This window comes from Taudactylus pleione, unplaced genomic scaffold (genome assembly GCF_031769625.1).
Source record: "Taudactylus pleione unplaced genomic scaffold, aTauple2 ptg000253l, whole genome shotgun sequence".
Classification (NCBI taxonomy): Eukaryota; Metazoa; Chordata; class Amphibia; order Anura; family Myobatrachidae; genus Taudactylus; species Taudactylus pleione.
In genome coordinates this window covers 4,831,688-4,846,736 of record NW_028284655.1, presented here as the reverse complement: position 1 = coordinate 4,846,736, position 15,049 = coordinate 4,831,688, and the positions used below count along the sequence as shown (strand labels likewise).

The following is a 15,049-nucleotide window of genomic DNA, read 5'->3' as shown; positions in this document are numbered from 1 at the left end:
TCTGCAACAGCCCCTAGGGCGTGAGCGTCTTTTCGCTCGCAAAGCACAGTCCTCTTCTAGGTTCCAGAGTTCATCCTCCCAAGCCCAAAAGCAAGCTATCCTGGCCTACCAGATGCCTGGCTGCTAAGCCAGCTGATAAGCCTGCCGATTGATGGGACGGGCCTCTGCCTGAGGGACCCCAGTGTGGGAGGCCAGCTCCTGCTTTTCTCTGATGCCTGGGTGGCGACCACAATGGACGCCTGGGTACGCGGTGTAGTCTCGCAGGGCTACGCTCTGGCTTTCCGGAAGCGTCGGACTGGAAGGTTTTTTTCCACAGGTCTTCCAGGGGATCAGGGAAAGGCAAAAGCTGCGTGAGTCCATTCACTCTGCAGGATTCCAAGGCAATTGTTCCTGTCCCCCTGGCTCAGAGGGGCTCTGGCTTCTACGCCAACCTCTTCTTGGTTCAGAAGCTGAATGGTTCCTTCCGACCAATCCTCAAGTCCCTCAACAAGTATCTACGGGTCCCCAGGTTCCACATGGTGTCTCTGTGATCCATCATTCTGGTGCTGGTACTAGTGGATTTCATGGCCTCCTTGGACATCCAGGATGCCTATTTACATGTTCCTATCCGGCTGAATCACCAGCGCTTCCTCCGGTTTGTGGTCCGGGAGGAACACTACCAATTTCGGGCATTGCCTTTTGTTTCTTCCACGGCTCCTTGTGTTTTCACGAAAGTCATGACGGTCATGGTAGCTCACGGCGCAGAGGTGTCAGGATTCTTCCTTACCTGGACGATCTTATCCTGGCCCTATGTCCGGATATGCTCAGAGAGCACATCCCGTCTCACAATTGGAAGAAGTACTCCATGATTCTATCCCAGGAGATGCTCCAGGGGTCTTCCTCCCCCCGGACAAGATTCTGGAACTGTAGGACAGGATTCGCAGGTTTTTACATTATCTTTGAGTGTCAATACATGCCTCCATGCGGATCCTGGGTTCACTGGTCTCAGTTTCACTCCCGTCTACTGCAGTCGGAGATTCTGGCTCGCTGGAACAGATCCCATCGCCAGATCACACTACAGACATCCTATCTTGCGAGGTCTGTCTCTCCCTCGTGTGGTGGCTCCATAACTTCCATTTAGACAAGGGTCACCCCTTTTGGATTCAGGAGTGGGTCCTCCTCACCACGAACGCAAGTCTTCATGGGTGGGGGGCAGTGACCTGCCAGCAGTCCTTCCAGGGTCGATGGACAGATCAGGAGAGCCGCCTTCCAATCAACATCCTGTCCTCTGTCAAGCACAGCAGCTACTCCGGCATCACCCTGTCCAGGTACAGTCCGACAACGCAACGCCATCGCTTACATAAACCATCAAGACAGCACTCGCAGTTGAGGCGGCATTCTCCCCTGGGTAGAGCGTCATTTACCAGCTCTGTCGGCAGTTTTTGTTCCAGGAGTCCAGAATTGGGAGGCGGACTTTCTAAGCCGCCAGGACGTCCACTGAGGTGAGTGGGCTCTTCATCCGGACGTCTTTCAATCAACTTCTGGTTCATCGCTGGGGCCTGCCGGACATTATTTTGATGGCGTCTCGGAACAACCACAAGTTACCAAGGCACTGCTGTCACACCAGAGATCCGGGAGAGGTTCGGTGGACCTTCCATCTAATGTACATATTCCCCCCTGATCTCTCTTCTTCTGCAGGTTCTCCGCAAGTTGAAGTTGGAAGGTGGCACCATGATTCTGGTAACTCTCAATTGGCCGTGGAGGGCTTGGTACGCAGATCTTCGGTGCCTCTCCACTGCGTCTTCCTTTACGGTCAGACCTTCTGTCTCAGGGCCTGTGCTTCCACCTGGACCTGACTTGTCTCACTTTGACGGGGTGGCCCTTGAGACATCCGTCTTGAGAGCTAAAGGAGGGTTTTCACGGTCAGTCATTCTTACCATGCTGAATGCACAAAAACCCTCCTCAGCTAGGATTTATCATCTGGTTTGGCGTACGTTCTTCACCTGGTGTTCTACAGGGCCCTTAACCCCAGATCCTTTTGGCTTTCTCGAGTTCTCTCCTTTCTACAGGCGGTTCTAGATTTGGGTTTTTGCCTTTCATCTTTTGAAAGTGCAGGTTTCGGCCCTTTTTGGTTCTCTTCCAAAGACAGGATCTTTCAGGGAGTGCTCCACCTGCAGCCCCCATTTGTTCCTCCGGTTGGCTCCATGGGACTTTCCCTTGGTGTTTAGAGAAATTGTCTTCTCCCTTTGAGCCCTTGGACTCGGTGGACCTTTTGTTGGTTCACGTGTAAGACTATCTTCTGGCTATTGCTTCGGCCCGGAGGGTGTCAGATTTAAGCACGCTTTCGTGTCGCTTGCCTTTTCTGGTCTTCCACTCAGACCTTGCCTTTCTTCGGACTCAGCTGGGCTACCATCCGAAGGTAGTTTCCAGATTTCACCTCCATCGGGAGATTGTGGTCCGTGCTTTTCAGTCCCGGAGGTTTCTGCAGAGGAGGACTCTTTAGATGTTGTGTTGTGAGGGCCCTCCGGATCTATGTAGAGCGCACCAGGGATATCCGAAAGTCTGAGTCCCTTTTCAACCTCTGTTTCTGCTGGCCGGCTACAAGGCAGCCGTTGGCCAGATGGCTTCATTTAACCATCCGCCACGCGGACCTTCCTACCCCAGCCATATTGAAATCTCAGTCCACCAGGTCGGTTGGTACCTCTTAGGCAGCACGTTGTGGTGCCTCTGTTAAGCAGCTTTGCAGGGCAGCATCTTCTGCTCTGTCATTTATCCGTTTTTATTCCTTTGACACCTTCGCCTCCGTGGATGCGGCTTTTGGGTGATGGGTACCCAGTGCATCTCAGGAGCATCCCCTCCCTTAGGGAAGATGCTTTGGGATGTCCCAGCGTAGTCCCCGTGTCCCCTATGGACCTTGAAGAAGAAAATGAGCCTTATGTCTTACCTGGTTAATTCCTTTTCTTCGAATTCCATAGGGGACACAGGGTGCCCATCATGACACACCTGGCTTGCAGGGTTTTCCTCAGTTTCTGGTTCCCTTGTCTCTTCAGGTGTATGTTTTCTGTATGCACCAGTCTTCCTTCTCCTTCTTCCCGCTCCTGCCTTGAGCTTGCCAACTTTACACGTCTGGCTAGTGGTGAGGTATGGGGAGGAGGAGCCTGTTCTGTTGGCGTGTAGAGGCTTCATATGAACCAAACAAATATAGGCGCTCCAGAAAGAACTGAAATAAACCAATCTATAAGCAGCTCACAACTAAGGGGATAGGCAAACCACAAAAGACCTAATCAAGGGTAAATGAAAAAGTGCGGGTGTGCTACCGATGTGTGAAATGGATAGTAATAAACAGATGTGGCTATTTAGGAGTGAAAAATTATCCTCACATTTAATATATATCAATGACATAAATTCAGAAAATACAATATTTCTAAAATAAAATTTATGACTCATAAAAAACATTGAAAATGCATAAGACAATCAAAAATACAGTAATCTAGCAATAAAAATCGTTTGAAATAGCTGTTAGCAGATATTGATAGACCGTCCCATCTCCATACGAGGTATCCATAGGATCATGTAAAATTCTATAATATGGATAATATAGTCTTAAACAGTTAAAGTTTCTGTACTAATATGAATGCCCAGAACTGTTGTTCATAAAGCAGATATAACAAGGTTCCAGTGAAAGTGCTGGTAAATGAGTGAATCGTGCTGTAAAAGTAAATACCTTAACTCGGGTGGCTTACCCACTGTGTAAATAGAGTTCGTAAGCTGTCCGATAAAAGTAACTCCGCTGTGTGCACAATCGTGGATCCCGACCGGGAAGGTGAAATGAGGGAGTAAGTTTACGGAGTTACTTTTATCGGACAGCTTACGAACTCTATTTACACAGTGGGTAAGCCACCCGAGTTATTTACTTTTACACATGTTTCACTCATTTACCAGCACTTTCACTGGAACCAAATTGTTATATCTGCTTTATTAACAGTTCTGGGCATTCATATTAATACAGGAACTTTACCCATCTAAGACTATATTATACATGATCCTACGGATACCTCGTATGGAGATGGGACGGTCTATCAATATCCGCTAACAGCTATTTCATCATATTTCAAACAGTTTTTATTCCTATATTGCTGTATTTTTTTATTGTCTTATTATGCATTTTAAATGCCACTTCTGTATATTACTATCCATTTCACACATCGGTAGCGCTCCCGCACTTTTTCTTTTCATTTACTCTTGGTGTAGAGGTATCAGCTGTTTGGTTCCCAGACTCCACTGCCTGCCTATACCCCAGCGTAGTCCATGTATCCCCAATGGAACTGAAAGAAAAGGACTTAACCAGGTAAGACAAAAAAGTCTCCTCCCCTTTACACGGTGCAATATAGCAGCCGATCCGGTGGATTGGAACGATATTGCTGCTATATCGTTCCGTGTGTGGGTATATCGGATAGTGCGCGCTCCTGTGGTATCGTACATCGCTCCTCCAGAGCTTTCTGCATGTTCAGTTGATCTAGGGGAGCGATGTACGATCCCATACAGCGCTATGCAGGTGGGGGGTACAGGCATATCGGGTGGTCAGCCACCTGATCACTGTTGGGACTGCCCGAAGTTTGCATCAGAAAACTTGCATACAGAGGTGTCCACATACATCTAACCTCCTTGAGTGTTAAACAGCCCTTCTAGTCGCGCCACGGCATGACTTGGTAGCACTGAGTGTCTCTTCATGCGACTTCTTACCTTCAAATACGTCTTATTCGCACGTCGGTGCAACGCACAAGCAGCTTCTGCTGATTAAAATATCTGCGGGTGTATCTGCATGGGAAGCGCTACGTTAGTGTCACATCCGCCGTTACTGTAATGTAGCACTTCGCATGCAGAGACACCCGCAGTTGCACACAGAATACAGGCATTCTGCATATCATTTTAATCAACAGAAGCTTGTGCATTCTATTTGCTGTTCGAATAAAACTAATTTGAAGGTTAAAAAGTCACACGAAAAGATGCTCAGCGCTACCGAGTCACAATGCACTCACACGTTGTGTAACGCGACTTGTAGTGCACAGAGGATAGATGTATGTTAATACATCTGTACATCCCGTGAATGTAATCACCTGGGGAAAAAAATGCGAAATTCAATTATAAATGCTAATTTGTGGAACTCACAGGGAGGTTGTGCGACGCTCACAAAAATTGAACTGTGAGAAGTGTATGAAAAATAGGGGAAACTATCCTGGACCCCAAAAAAGTGATCAGAGATACTGGGACATATGGAAAGCTGTTAGTGGCCATTAGGAAAGTACTGGAGGTTCTTTAAAAGGTCTTTATTGGCCAAATTATGCTATTTAAACCCCTCCAAGTGCCCTGTGTCCTGACGTTTGTACCTTTTTAAAATAAAGATCTTTCCCTACCTTTTTCATCTGCTCAGTGGGGTACGCACAAAAAACATGCATTTCCTCTGAAAAATCAATGCGAGTTTGAATTGGATTGCGAATGACATTCATAGTGCGTGAGAACGGCTCGCAGGACCCAACTCGCACCTAATTGAATTGACCCCTAATAGGCACTGTAATATATTCAATTGTTAATACTTCATATTGTAGATTTGAAGGAAATGTGTCTGACTGCTTTAGCAAATCTTACGTGGCATTCTCGGAACCAGGAGGAACATCCGAAGACTATGTTTTCCAAAGACAAGGTACCCTTTAAATTGCTGGGTTGTATTATATTTCTGTAAATAAGGTTTGCTTTAATAAACACAAGATGGAGAGCTTGTCCGTTTTGAGGCTATAATTACCTTTTAGAAATCTTTAACACTGCACTAGGTAATATATTGGGCCTTATTTCACAAAGCAGTCTGTTCAGTTCTGATAGTTGATTAGCTGCTCCCTCCCTGCTTAGTGCTTATCAGGGCAGCCGGCTTTCGCCCGGCATTTCCATCAGGTGTTAACCGACTGCTAATGGCTGTGGCAAGGCCGGTGCCAAGTAAGCCTGTAGAGGCCACAAGTGTTTGATATCAGTGATGTTCCACTGGCATTCTTCCCAATTATAGTATTCACCACACTTTATTGTGTATGCCTTGTACCCCAATCTGTTTATAAACATGATGTTACTGTGGTGTTGTAGAATAAGGTTAGGCTGTAGTCGGAGAATAATACTCTTCTGTGTTCTGCAGGATATAATTCCATTTATTGATAAATACTGGGAGAGTCTGACTACAAGACAAAGACCAGGGAAAATGTCCTGGCCAAACAGTATAGTGAAGACTATGGTAAGTGTCACATAAATGTAAAAACATTTACAAAAGCAAAGTCACTGTATTAGTGTTGTATAACGCCATCACGACATCCTGTCATTGACCGACTATTTAGCACTGGAGATGTGTATTTCTGTATGTGGAGATCAATCATAGTCAATAAGTGAAGTTTTCATGATTGATATGTGGTCTGAAAGTTGTAATTACTTCAGGTGTTCAGGTAATATGCACAATATGCTGATCTCCATCCTGTTCATTTCAGACTAAAGAGCGGGATGTGTTTTTAGTGAAAGAGCACCCGGACCCGGGCAGCAAGGATCCCGAGGAAGATTATCCAAAATTTGGCCTCCTTGACCAGGTGACAGTGGTTTAAGTGTAGCAATACCCCATTGGTCGTCTACCCAGTAAACACAATTATTACAGTACATATAGTAGTGCAATCGCATACATAACCCACACCTTCACCCCACAGTGTCTCTCCTACTTTTGGGTTGTTAGACACAGATCCTGTCCGTTCCCGAGCACTATCTCCTCCATATTTACCCAGTTTTATGTTTCCATAGGTCTGTCTGGCGTGTTACTGATTTATCTTTATTTTGTAGGATTTGGGAAATATTGGTCCAGCCTATGACCTGAAGCAGAGCACTGCGTTGTCCACCGGAGGTGCCTTAAATGGTAAGGAGACTTCTGATATATGTGGGTATATTTACTAAAGTGCAGGTTATTAGAAGTGGAGGTGTTGCCCATAGCAACCAATCATGTTCTAGCTATTATCTTCTAGAAGTTGTTAGATAAATGTTAAGTAGAATCTGTTTGGTTTCTATGGACAACATCTCCACTTCTAAAATCCTGCGCTTTAGTAAATATACTCCTATGAAGTATGGGTTGTCTCGTAGCTTACATCAGAGCTACATGCCTTCCTTGCCTTTAAGATGGTCAGTTGGAGACTTATGCGTTTGTGTATTCTGATAATGTATATGAAAAGTTTAGGCTCTTACTTGGTTACCCCTTATCTTGAGACAGTAAATTCTCTGCTGATGGGTAAATGTGTCCTACACATAGAAGAGGTCATATAGGCTACCTCCTTCTACAGTCTGACTCTGGAACCGTACTATGGGCCTTATCCAATTAGCCGTGATAACGTTACGTTCTCTCCGGAGAGAATTCCAACCATTTGTCAGAATTTGTTGCTTTTCGCATTTTTGCACGCTCCCATTTATCGGGCAGTCCTTTTTCAAAATGCGCGATAACGCATTTGCCCGATTTAGTTTTTGCATTGAACGTCGAGAAGTGCAGGTGAAAATGGGGAAATCTGCCTGTGTCCCAAAACAAGGTAAACTAAGATAGGGGAATTAGAAGTGTTAATGGACATAATCAAAGGGTATTTAAATTGTCTCAAATGGCTGTTACATGCAGTGAAAAATTATAGAAAGCAAGGGGTTTTTTTGGACAAAATAAATGCTGCAGTTAAACTAGGGATGCGTTAATATATTATTTTTGTATCATTTTAGGGAACTTTAAAAAAAAAAATACACTTGGTGCAGCCACCTGCAATGTTTAAACCACCTGTCCCATCCATACAGCCCCCAAAAGTACCTGTCCCACTTCTTTAACCACTTAACTGACTATTTCTCTTCTTCCTCCACTAAGGGGCACAGGGATGACACTGTGTATAGCCTCGAGAGAGGCGTCTGGGCACCAAATAGTTAATAAATTAGAGTTTGACTTCGGTGCCGGCGGGAGCTGGGCACCATTTTCGTCGGGTGGGAGGGGGGGATGGGGCTGTGTTATATGGTTCCCCTCACATTTTATTTATTAAAAAAAAAGTTAAACTTTAGTTTTTTTACTAAGAGTGGGCAGGGTATGGCGCACAATAGGACCGCACCCACTGCCACTCTACCGCCCCAGCACCGGTAGCCACAGCACTGGCGACTGGGTCAGTGACTTCCTGTTTCTCTCAAACGCTGAGGCAGACAGTCTCCTCTCATAGCCTGCTCCCAGCAGCTGCGCTAGATTGTTGCGCCTTCCTGCTTTTTTAGGCTGGTTTGTTGAGCTACTTAGCCCACATTCTGCATTGTGTGTGTGTGTGTGTGTGTGTGTGTGTGTGTGTGTGTGTGTGTGTGTGTAAGCAACTGTACTTTTCCTGTGTCCCTGTATCTGCTGTGGTTACTGTCCACTAGGGTAAAATCCCTGGCAGAGGTGAGCAGTGTACACACACACACACACACTCTTCATATTTTGGCCTCTATTCACCACCACAATGATTTTGAAATGAAACAGACAAGATGTGATTTAACTGCAGACTTTCAGATTTAATTTGAGGGTAATTACATCCAAATCAGGTGAACGGTGTAGGAATTACAACGGTTTCTATATGTGCCTCCCACTTTTTAAGGGGCCAAAAGTAATGGGACAAACTAAACAATCCTAAATCTAACTTTCACTTTTTAATACTTTGTTGCAAATCCTTTGCAGGCAATTACAGCCTGGTCTGGAACGCATAGACATCACCAGACGCTGGGTTTCATCCCTGGTGATGCTCTGCCAGGCCTCTACTGCAAATGTCTTCAGTTCCTGCTTGTTCTTGGGGCATTTTCCTTCAGTTTTGTCTTCATCAAGTGAAATGCATGCTCAATCGGATTCAGGTCAGGGGATTGACTTGGCCATTGCATAACATTCCACTTTCTAGCCTTAAAAAACTCTTTGGTTGCTTTTGCAGTATGCTTCGGGTCATTGTCCATCTGCACTGTGAATCGCCGTCGAATGAGTTCTGAAGCATTTGACTGAATATGAGCATATAATATTGGCCGAAACACTTCAGAATTCATTCTACTGCTTTTATCAGCAGTCACATCAATAAATACAAGGGAACCAGTTCCATTGGCAGCCATACATGCCCACGCCATGACACTACCACCACCATGCTTCACTGATGAGGTGGTATGTTCCTTTCCTTCTCTTCTCTTCCCATCACTCTGGTACAAGTTGATCTTTGACTCATCTGTCCATAGGATGTTGTTACAGAACTGTAATGGCTTTTTTAGATGTTGTTTGGCAAACTGTAATCTGGTCGTCTTGTTTTTGTGGCTCACCAATGGTTTACATCTTGTGGTGAACCTTCTATATTCACTCTTGTGAAGTCTTCTCTTGATTGTTGACTTTGACACATATACACCTACCTCCTGGAGAGTGTTCTTGATTTGGCCAACTGTTGTGAAGGGGTTTTTCTTCACCAGGGAAATAATTTTTTTGTCATCCACCACAGTTGTCTTCCGGGTCTTTTGGTGTTGCTGAGCTCTCCGGTGCGTTCTTTCTTTTTAAGAATGTTCCAAACAATTGATTTGGCCATTTTGCTATCTCTCTGATGGGCTTGTTTTGATTTTTCAGCCTAATGATGGCTTGCTTCACTGATAGTGACAGCTCTTTGGATCTCATATTGAGAGTTGACAGCAACTGATTCCAAATGCAAATGTCACACCTAGAATCAACGCCAGACCTTTTACTTGCTTAATTGATAATGAAATAACGAGGGAATAGCCCACACCTGTCCATGAAATAGCTTTTGAGTTGATAGTCCCATTACTTTTGGCCCCTTAAAAAGTGGGTGGCACATATTGAAACTGTTGTAATTCCTACACCGTTCACCAGATTTGGATGTAATTACCCTCAAATTAAATCTGAAAGTCTGCAGTTAAAGCACATCTTGTTTGTTTCATTTCAAAACCATTGTGGTGGTGAATAGAGGCCAAAATATGAAAATTCTGTCAATGTCCCAATATTTATGGACGTGTGTGTGTGTGTATATGTATGTATGTATGTGTGTGTATATATATATATATATATATATATATATATATGTGTGTATGTTTGTCCTTAGTCCAGCACTCAACCTCACTATGCAGCAGCTGAATCAGGTGCCAGTCCCTATGTAACAATACAAACGCAGCGATGGACGGCACTCCAAGGTAACATATCTAATGAAGAGACCGTCTCTGCTGTACTGGTCAACGTTTCAGTGGAGGTACCTCTTTTTTCAAGACATCACATATATCTAACAAAATATTATACTTAAATACCTACTCACCCTTGTGCAGCACTCCTCCACACGCTCCCTGTTGGGTGCCGATGACGTCATCAAAAGCAGTGCAGCGCCGACGTGCTGGCACCCTCCAGGGGGCGCGGTCATGCAAAGTGCCCAACACCATGGAAACACATATACAAATGGGCTAGAAAAAACGTACAGCAAAAGCAGACCTATGTCCGCTGGCTCCGGTTCACCATTTGCCAAGCTTACTCCTTGGCGAACCTTCCTACCCCTGCCGTGGTGAGTTCTTGGGCAGCACCCTGTGGGGCTTCTGCTGAACAGCTCTATAAGGCTGCCACATGGTCATCTGCTCATACCTTCATCAGGTTTTATGCTTTCGATACTTTTGAGTTTTTGCCGCCTTTTGTGCGTTCTGTGTTTACTGCAGCTCAGGAGCGTCCCCCACCCATAGAGGAGAGGTTTGGGACGTCCTAGTGTCATCCCTGTGCCCCCTAATGGAGGAAGAAGAAAAGAAGACATATGTTATTACCTGTTAAGTCTTTTTCTTCGACTCCATAGGGGGCACAGGGCGCCCTCCCTGACGCACCTGCCTGCCATGCAGTGTTTCCTTAGTGACCGGTTCGGCTGTACTTTCTATGGTGTGTATGGTTCTGTATGCCGCCCATCCTTCTCTGCCTTGCTCCTGCCATCGGCTTGCAAACTAAACTGACTGCCTCTGGCTGGGGGCTGGGTATAGAGGAAAGAATCCTGGGTTTTGGGGTAATTTCATTAACTATTTGGTGCCCAGACTCTCCTCTCCAGGCTGTATTCAGTGTCATTCCTGTGCCCCCTATGGAGTCGAACAAAAATACTTAACAGGTAAGAACATAAGTCTTCTTTTTCTGGCAAACTCGGTCAGAAATCACTGGGTCTGCAGGTGAGTCCAGGGAGTCAGAGGAGATCTGTTCTGCACATGTGTAGAACAGATTTCCTTTCAAAAACACAGCAGGGCGGTGCAGACGCACCTTATCAGCTGAAGGACAGTTGGCTGCGTTCGCATCTGATGTGACCACGTCCGTTAAGTAGTTAAACCCATTTTCCAAAACTTTTTATTTATTTTTTTCACCTCAAAAATGACATAATTTTTGGCTAAATTAAACTAATGAAAACATTTTTTTTGCCTAATTAGTCATTAATGGGGGTGCCCAAGGGATTCTGCACCAAATCCTGACATTTTTACCCAAGATTTGGGATTTTACACAACTTTTCACCTACTCAGAGATGGATGAAAAGTAATTTGCAATAATCTGTTAATAGTATTTCGCGATAACCATTCTTCCATGAAAAGTTTTCATTTTCGAGAACTTATCAGGGAAAAAGCAGTTATCGCAGCTAATTGGATATGGCCGTATGTTTGTAAAAAAAAAAAATAAGCCCATACCTGGAATACTGTCCTAAACATTCTGGATATTCTTGCGGTCGCAACCCAATGGTTGCCCACCTTTCCTCTAAGTAACATCCAACCCAGTTGGCCTGTCAGTGAACCTGTGCCCACCAATCCCCAAGTCTTCTCTGGAGGCATATTCCATACACTGATCCTTAATATTGCTGTGTTGGCTGACAATGCAGCTTATCCATATTGGTTTCCTTTTACGTCTAATCATTGGTTGTCTGTTTTTAGGGTCAGCGGCAGCCAGCTCTGCCAAAGGTAGAGGAGCCAAGCGCAAGCAACAAGATGGAGGATCCACCAGCACTGCCAAAAGAACCCGCAGGTACAGGCTCTATGTGGGTTCCTGGGTGTTTAGAGAGAAGTGTACACTTGATGTGTACAAGGAATATCCTGATACAGATTCTTGCCTTCTAGTCTTTTTTGGGGAACCAATGAGTATGGAATGCCAAATGAGTATCAAGTGACCCAGTCATTGTCCAATGGGTGTCTATGGAGATAGGAAATCTGTTTTAGTTAATGGATGGGATGTAACTAAGCATTGCAACCGCGATGCGGTACATTCCATCTCTTATCTGGTACATACTGACGATAATATCACCGGTATGTACCTATAAATGCTATTTAAAATGGCAAAGGACAGCTCTCCTGATGGAGAAGATCATATCTTGTGTGAAATGGCAACAGAGGTTCCCTCTTTTAATGCAGTAGATTCTCATTTATAAAATGGGAAGGCCTTGTTAGACAATAGTATTATTTCTGCACATTCTAAGCGTTTGACGTTAAGACAGGTAGTATATGATCATGTATTATTTTCTATTCATTTTCCATGTGCAGATTTTGTTGTTTTCCATGTGCAGATTTTGTTGTTAAATCCTAAACCTTCTTTTTGGAAAGGTGGGTCAATGTTGATGCAAGAACCACAAAGTAGATGCTTATAAGAAAATTAAAAAAATCACATTGACTTTTAGTTCACATATAGTCTATAGTCAAGTTTTGGATGCTTTGGTTAAATTATGTTTCACGTGTTAGACGGAGCAATAAGACAGGTATTTTCAGCAATTGCAAAGTCTCCTGAAGAAAAACAAAGTAGAATTTGTGAGTACTGCATAATAATTTTGCAATATTGATGTTTGAATATGACGAGCGCACACAATGGATAGGCTCCGCACCGGACTGATGAAACCTTCGGAAGTGAAGGGGTTAATATAGATTTGATCATGAGTTTGTGCACGAGAATTTAGCATTGAGTAAATGGGCACTAGAGGGTGCATAACTGGTAGCAAATGCAGTAGAGGATTTAGGAGGTGATTCAGCTCTGGTCGCAAATGCTATCGCAGCTGCTAACATGTTAGCAGCTGCGATAGCACCTTTATAGTAATGCAGCAGGGGACGTCACACCTCCTGCATGCATAACTTATCCGAGCTGCGTTCAAGGACTTGGTATCGGATAATTTGAAATAACATCAGCCAGCTGAGTTACCCATGGGATCACGCAAGCCAGATGGCACGTATACATCAAAGAGGCCTGGAAATCTCCGTCAGTTGACGGAGTTCCTGGCCTCTTCCCTCCCCACCCAACGCCGGTGACACGCCTCTGTTTTGGGAAACTGAAGTTTCCCTGCCAACAAACAGCTGCCGAATGCCAATCACTGACAGTCTGCTGCCGCACTGCGTGCGATCACGCAGGACCCGTACTGCACATGTGCAGTACGGGTCTGGTGCCTGTGCAGATTCCCGACCATCAGGAATTGGCGTTCAGCCGTGCACATTTGTGCACTGCCTCATGAGGTTCTTAGTCATTTAATGTACTAAAACATGGATTCATACTGCATAAGTTCTCAGTATTGAGGAAAAGCACATGTACATGGGGGTTTTCCCAGTATCCAAATATTGCGCAGATCAACACACCTTGCAGAATACAGACACGCCTGAGGCTCTAGAGGGGGTATTTGTACTAAAGTTCTATTTTCAATTTAAAATCGATGTTGTGTTTCTGGGGCTAAATCACACTTACTAATACTTAAAAAACCAAATCGAAAATACACGATTTTGCCCCAGAAACACAATTTCGATGTTCATTGATTTTTAATCGAATAAAATCGACCTTTAGTGAATATACCCCCAGGTCTCTAATATTATGAAATGTGTGTTAGTATTGTGACCCTTTTTTTACAGTGATCCGCTGTTTGCAGCACAGCGCCTTCCTCCTCATGGTTATCCACTAGAGCACCCATTCAACAAGGACGGGTACAGATACATCCTCGCAGAGCCTGATCCGCATGCACCCGACCCTGAGAAACTGGAGTTGGACTGCTGGGCTGGAAAACCAATCCCGGGGGACCTGTATCGAGCTTGTCTATATGAGAGGGTGCTGCTCGCCCTGCACGACCGCGGTGAGGAGCTTTTCTGGTGTATATGGGGGTAGAATAAATAAGAATTTCTATTGCTTTATGCTGCATGATTCAGTTTTGCACTCGTTACTGAATGTTGTTGGCTCTGATGTCCTGCCCCTTTCCTCCTCCTGCTGTTAGTAACCGATTTGTTATCCATTTCTATTAATATCAGATTTGCTGTCCTGCCCCTCTCCTCCTCCTGCTATTAGTTACAGATTTGCTGACCTGCCCCTCTCCTCCTCCTGCTGCTTATAGTTAGATTTGCTGTCCTGCCCCTCTCCTCCTCCCAGATTGCTGTCCTGCCCTCCTCCTCCCAGATTTGCTGTCCTGCCCCTCTCCTCCTCCTCTTCCTCCTCCTGCTATTAGTTACAGATTTGCTGACCTGCCCTCCTCCTCCCAGATTTGCTGTCCTCATCCTCCTCCCAGATTTGCCTTCCTCCTCCTCCTCCTCCTCCTCCCAGATTTGCTGTCCTCCTCCCAGATTTGCTGTCCTCCTCCTCCTCCTCCCCCCAGATTTGCTGTCCTCCTCCTCCCCCCAGATTTGCTGTCCTCCTCCTCCCCCCAGATTTGCTGTCCTCCTCCTCCCCCCAGATTTGCTGTCCTCCTCCTCCCCCCAGATTTGCTGTCCTCCTCCTCCCCCCAGATTTGCTGTCCTCCTCCTCCCCCCAGATTTGCTGTCCTCCTCCTCCCCCCAGATTTGCTGTCCTCCTCCTCCCCCCAGATTTGCTGTCCTCCTCCTCCCCCCAGATTTGCTGTCCTCCTCCTCCCCCCAGATTTGCTGTCCTCCTCCTCCCCCCAGATTTGCTGTCCTCCTCCTCCCCCCAGATTTGCTGTCCTCCTCCTCCCCCCAGATTTGCTGTCCTCCTCCTCCCCCCAGATTTGCTGTCCTCCTCCTCCCCCCAGATTTGCTGTCCTCCTCCTCCCCCCAGATTTGCTGTCCTCCT

General features: G+C 45.4%; 1 protein-coding gene across 4 annotated transcripts in view; it reads left to right on the top strand.

The window, feature by feature from the left end:
* Positions 1-15,049, top strand: part of ASH2L (ASH2 like, histone lysine methyltransferase complex subunit) — a 36,657-nt gene that overhangs the window by 12,083 nt on the left and 9,525 nt on the right. For all 4 annotated transcript variants that reach the window (XM_088480385.1, XM_088480388.1, XM_088480386.1 and 1 more), the window contains exons 5-10: positions 5,586-5,680; positions 6,158-6,253; positions 6,501-6,596; positions 6,841-6,913; positions 11,944-12,034; positions 13,888-14,105. In XM_088480385.1, the coding sequence (XP_088336511.1) occupies positions 5,586-5,680; positions 6,158-6,253; positions 6,501-6,596; positions 6,841-6,913; positions 11,944-12,034; positions 13,888-14,105 (669 nt within the window). The remainder of the gene's footprint in view (positions 1-5,585; positions 5,681-6,157; positions 6,254-6,500; positions 6,597-6,840; positions 6,914-11,943; positions 12,035-13,887; positions 14,106-15,049) is intronic.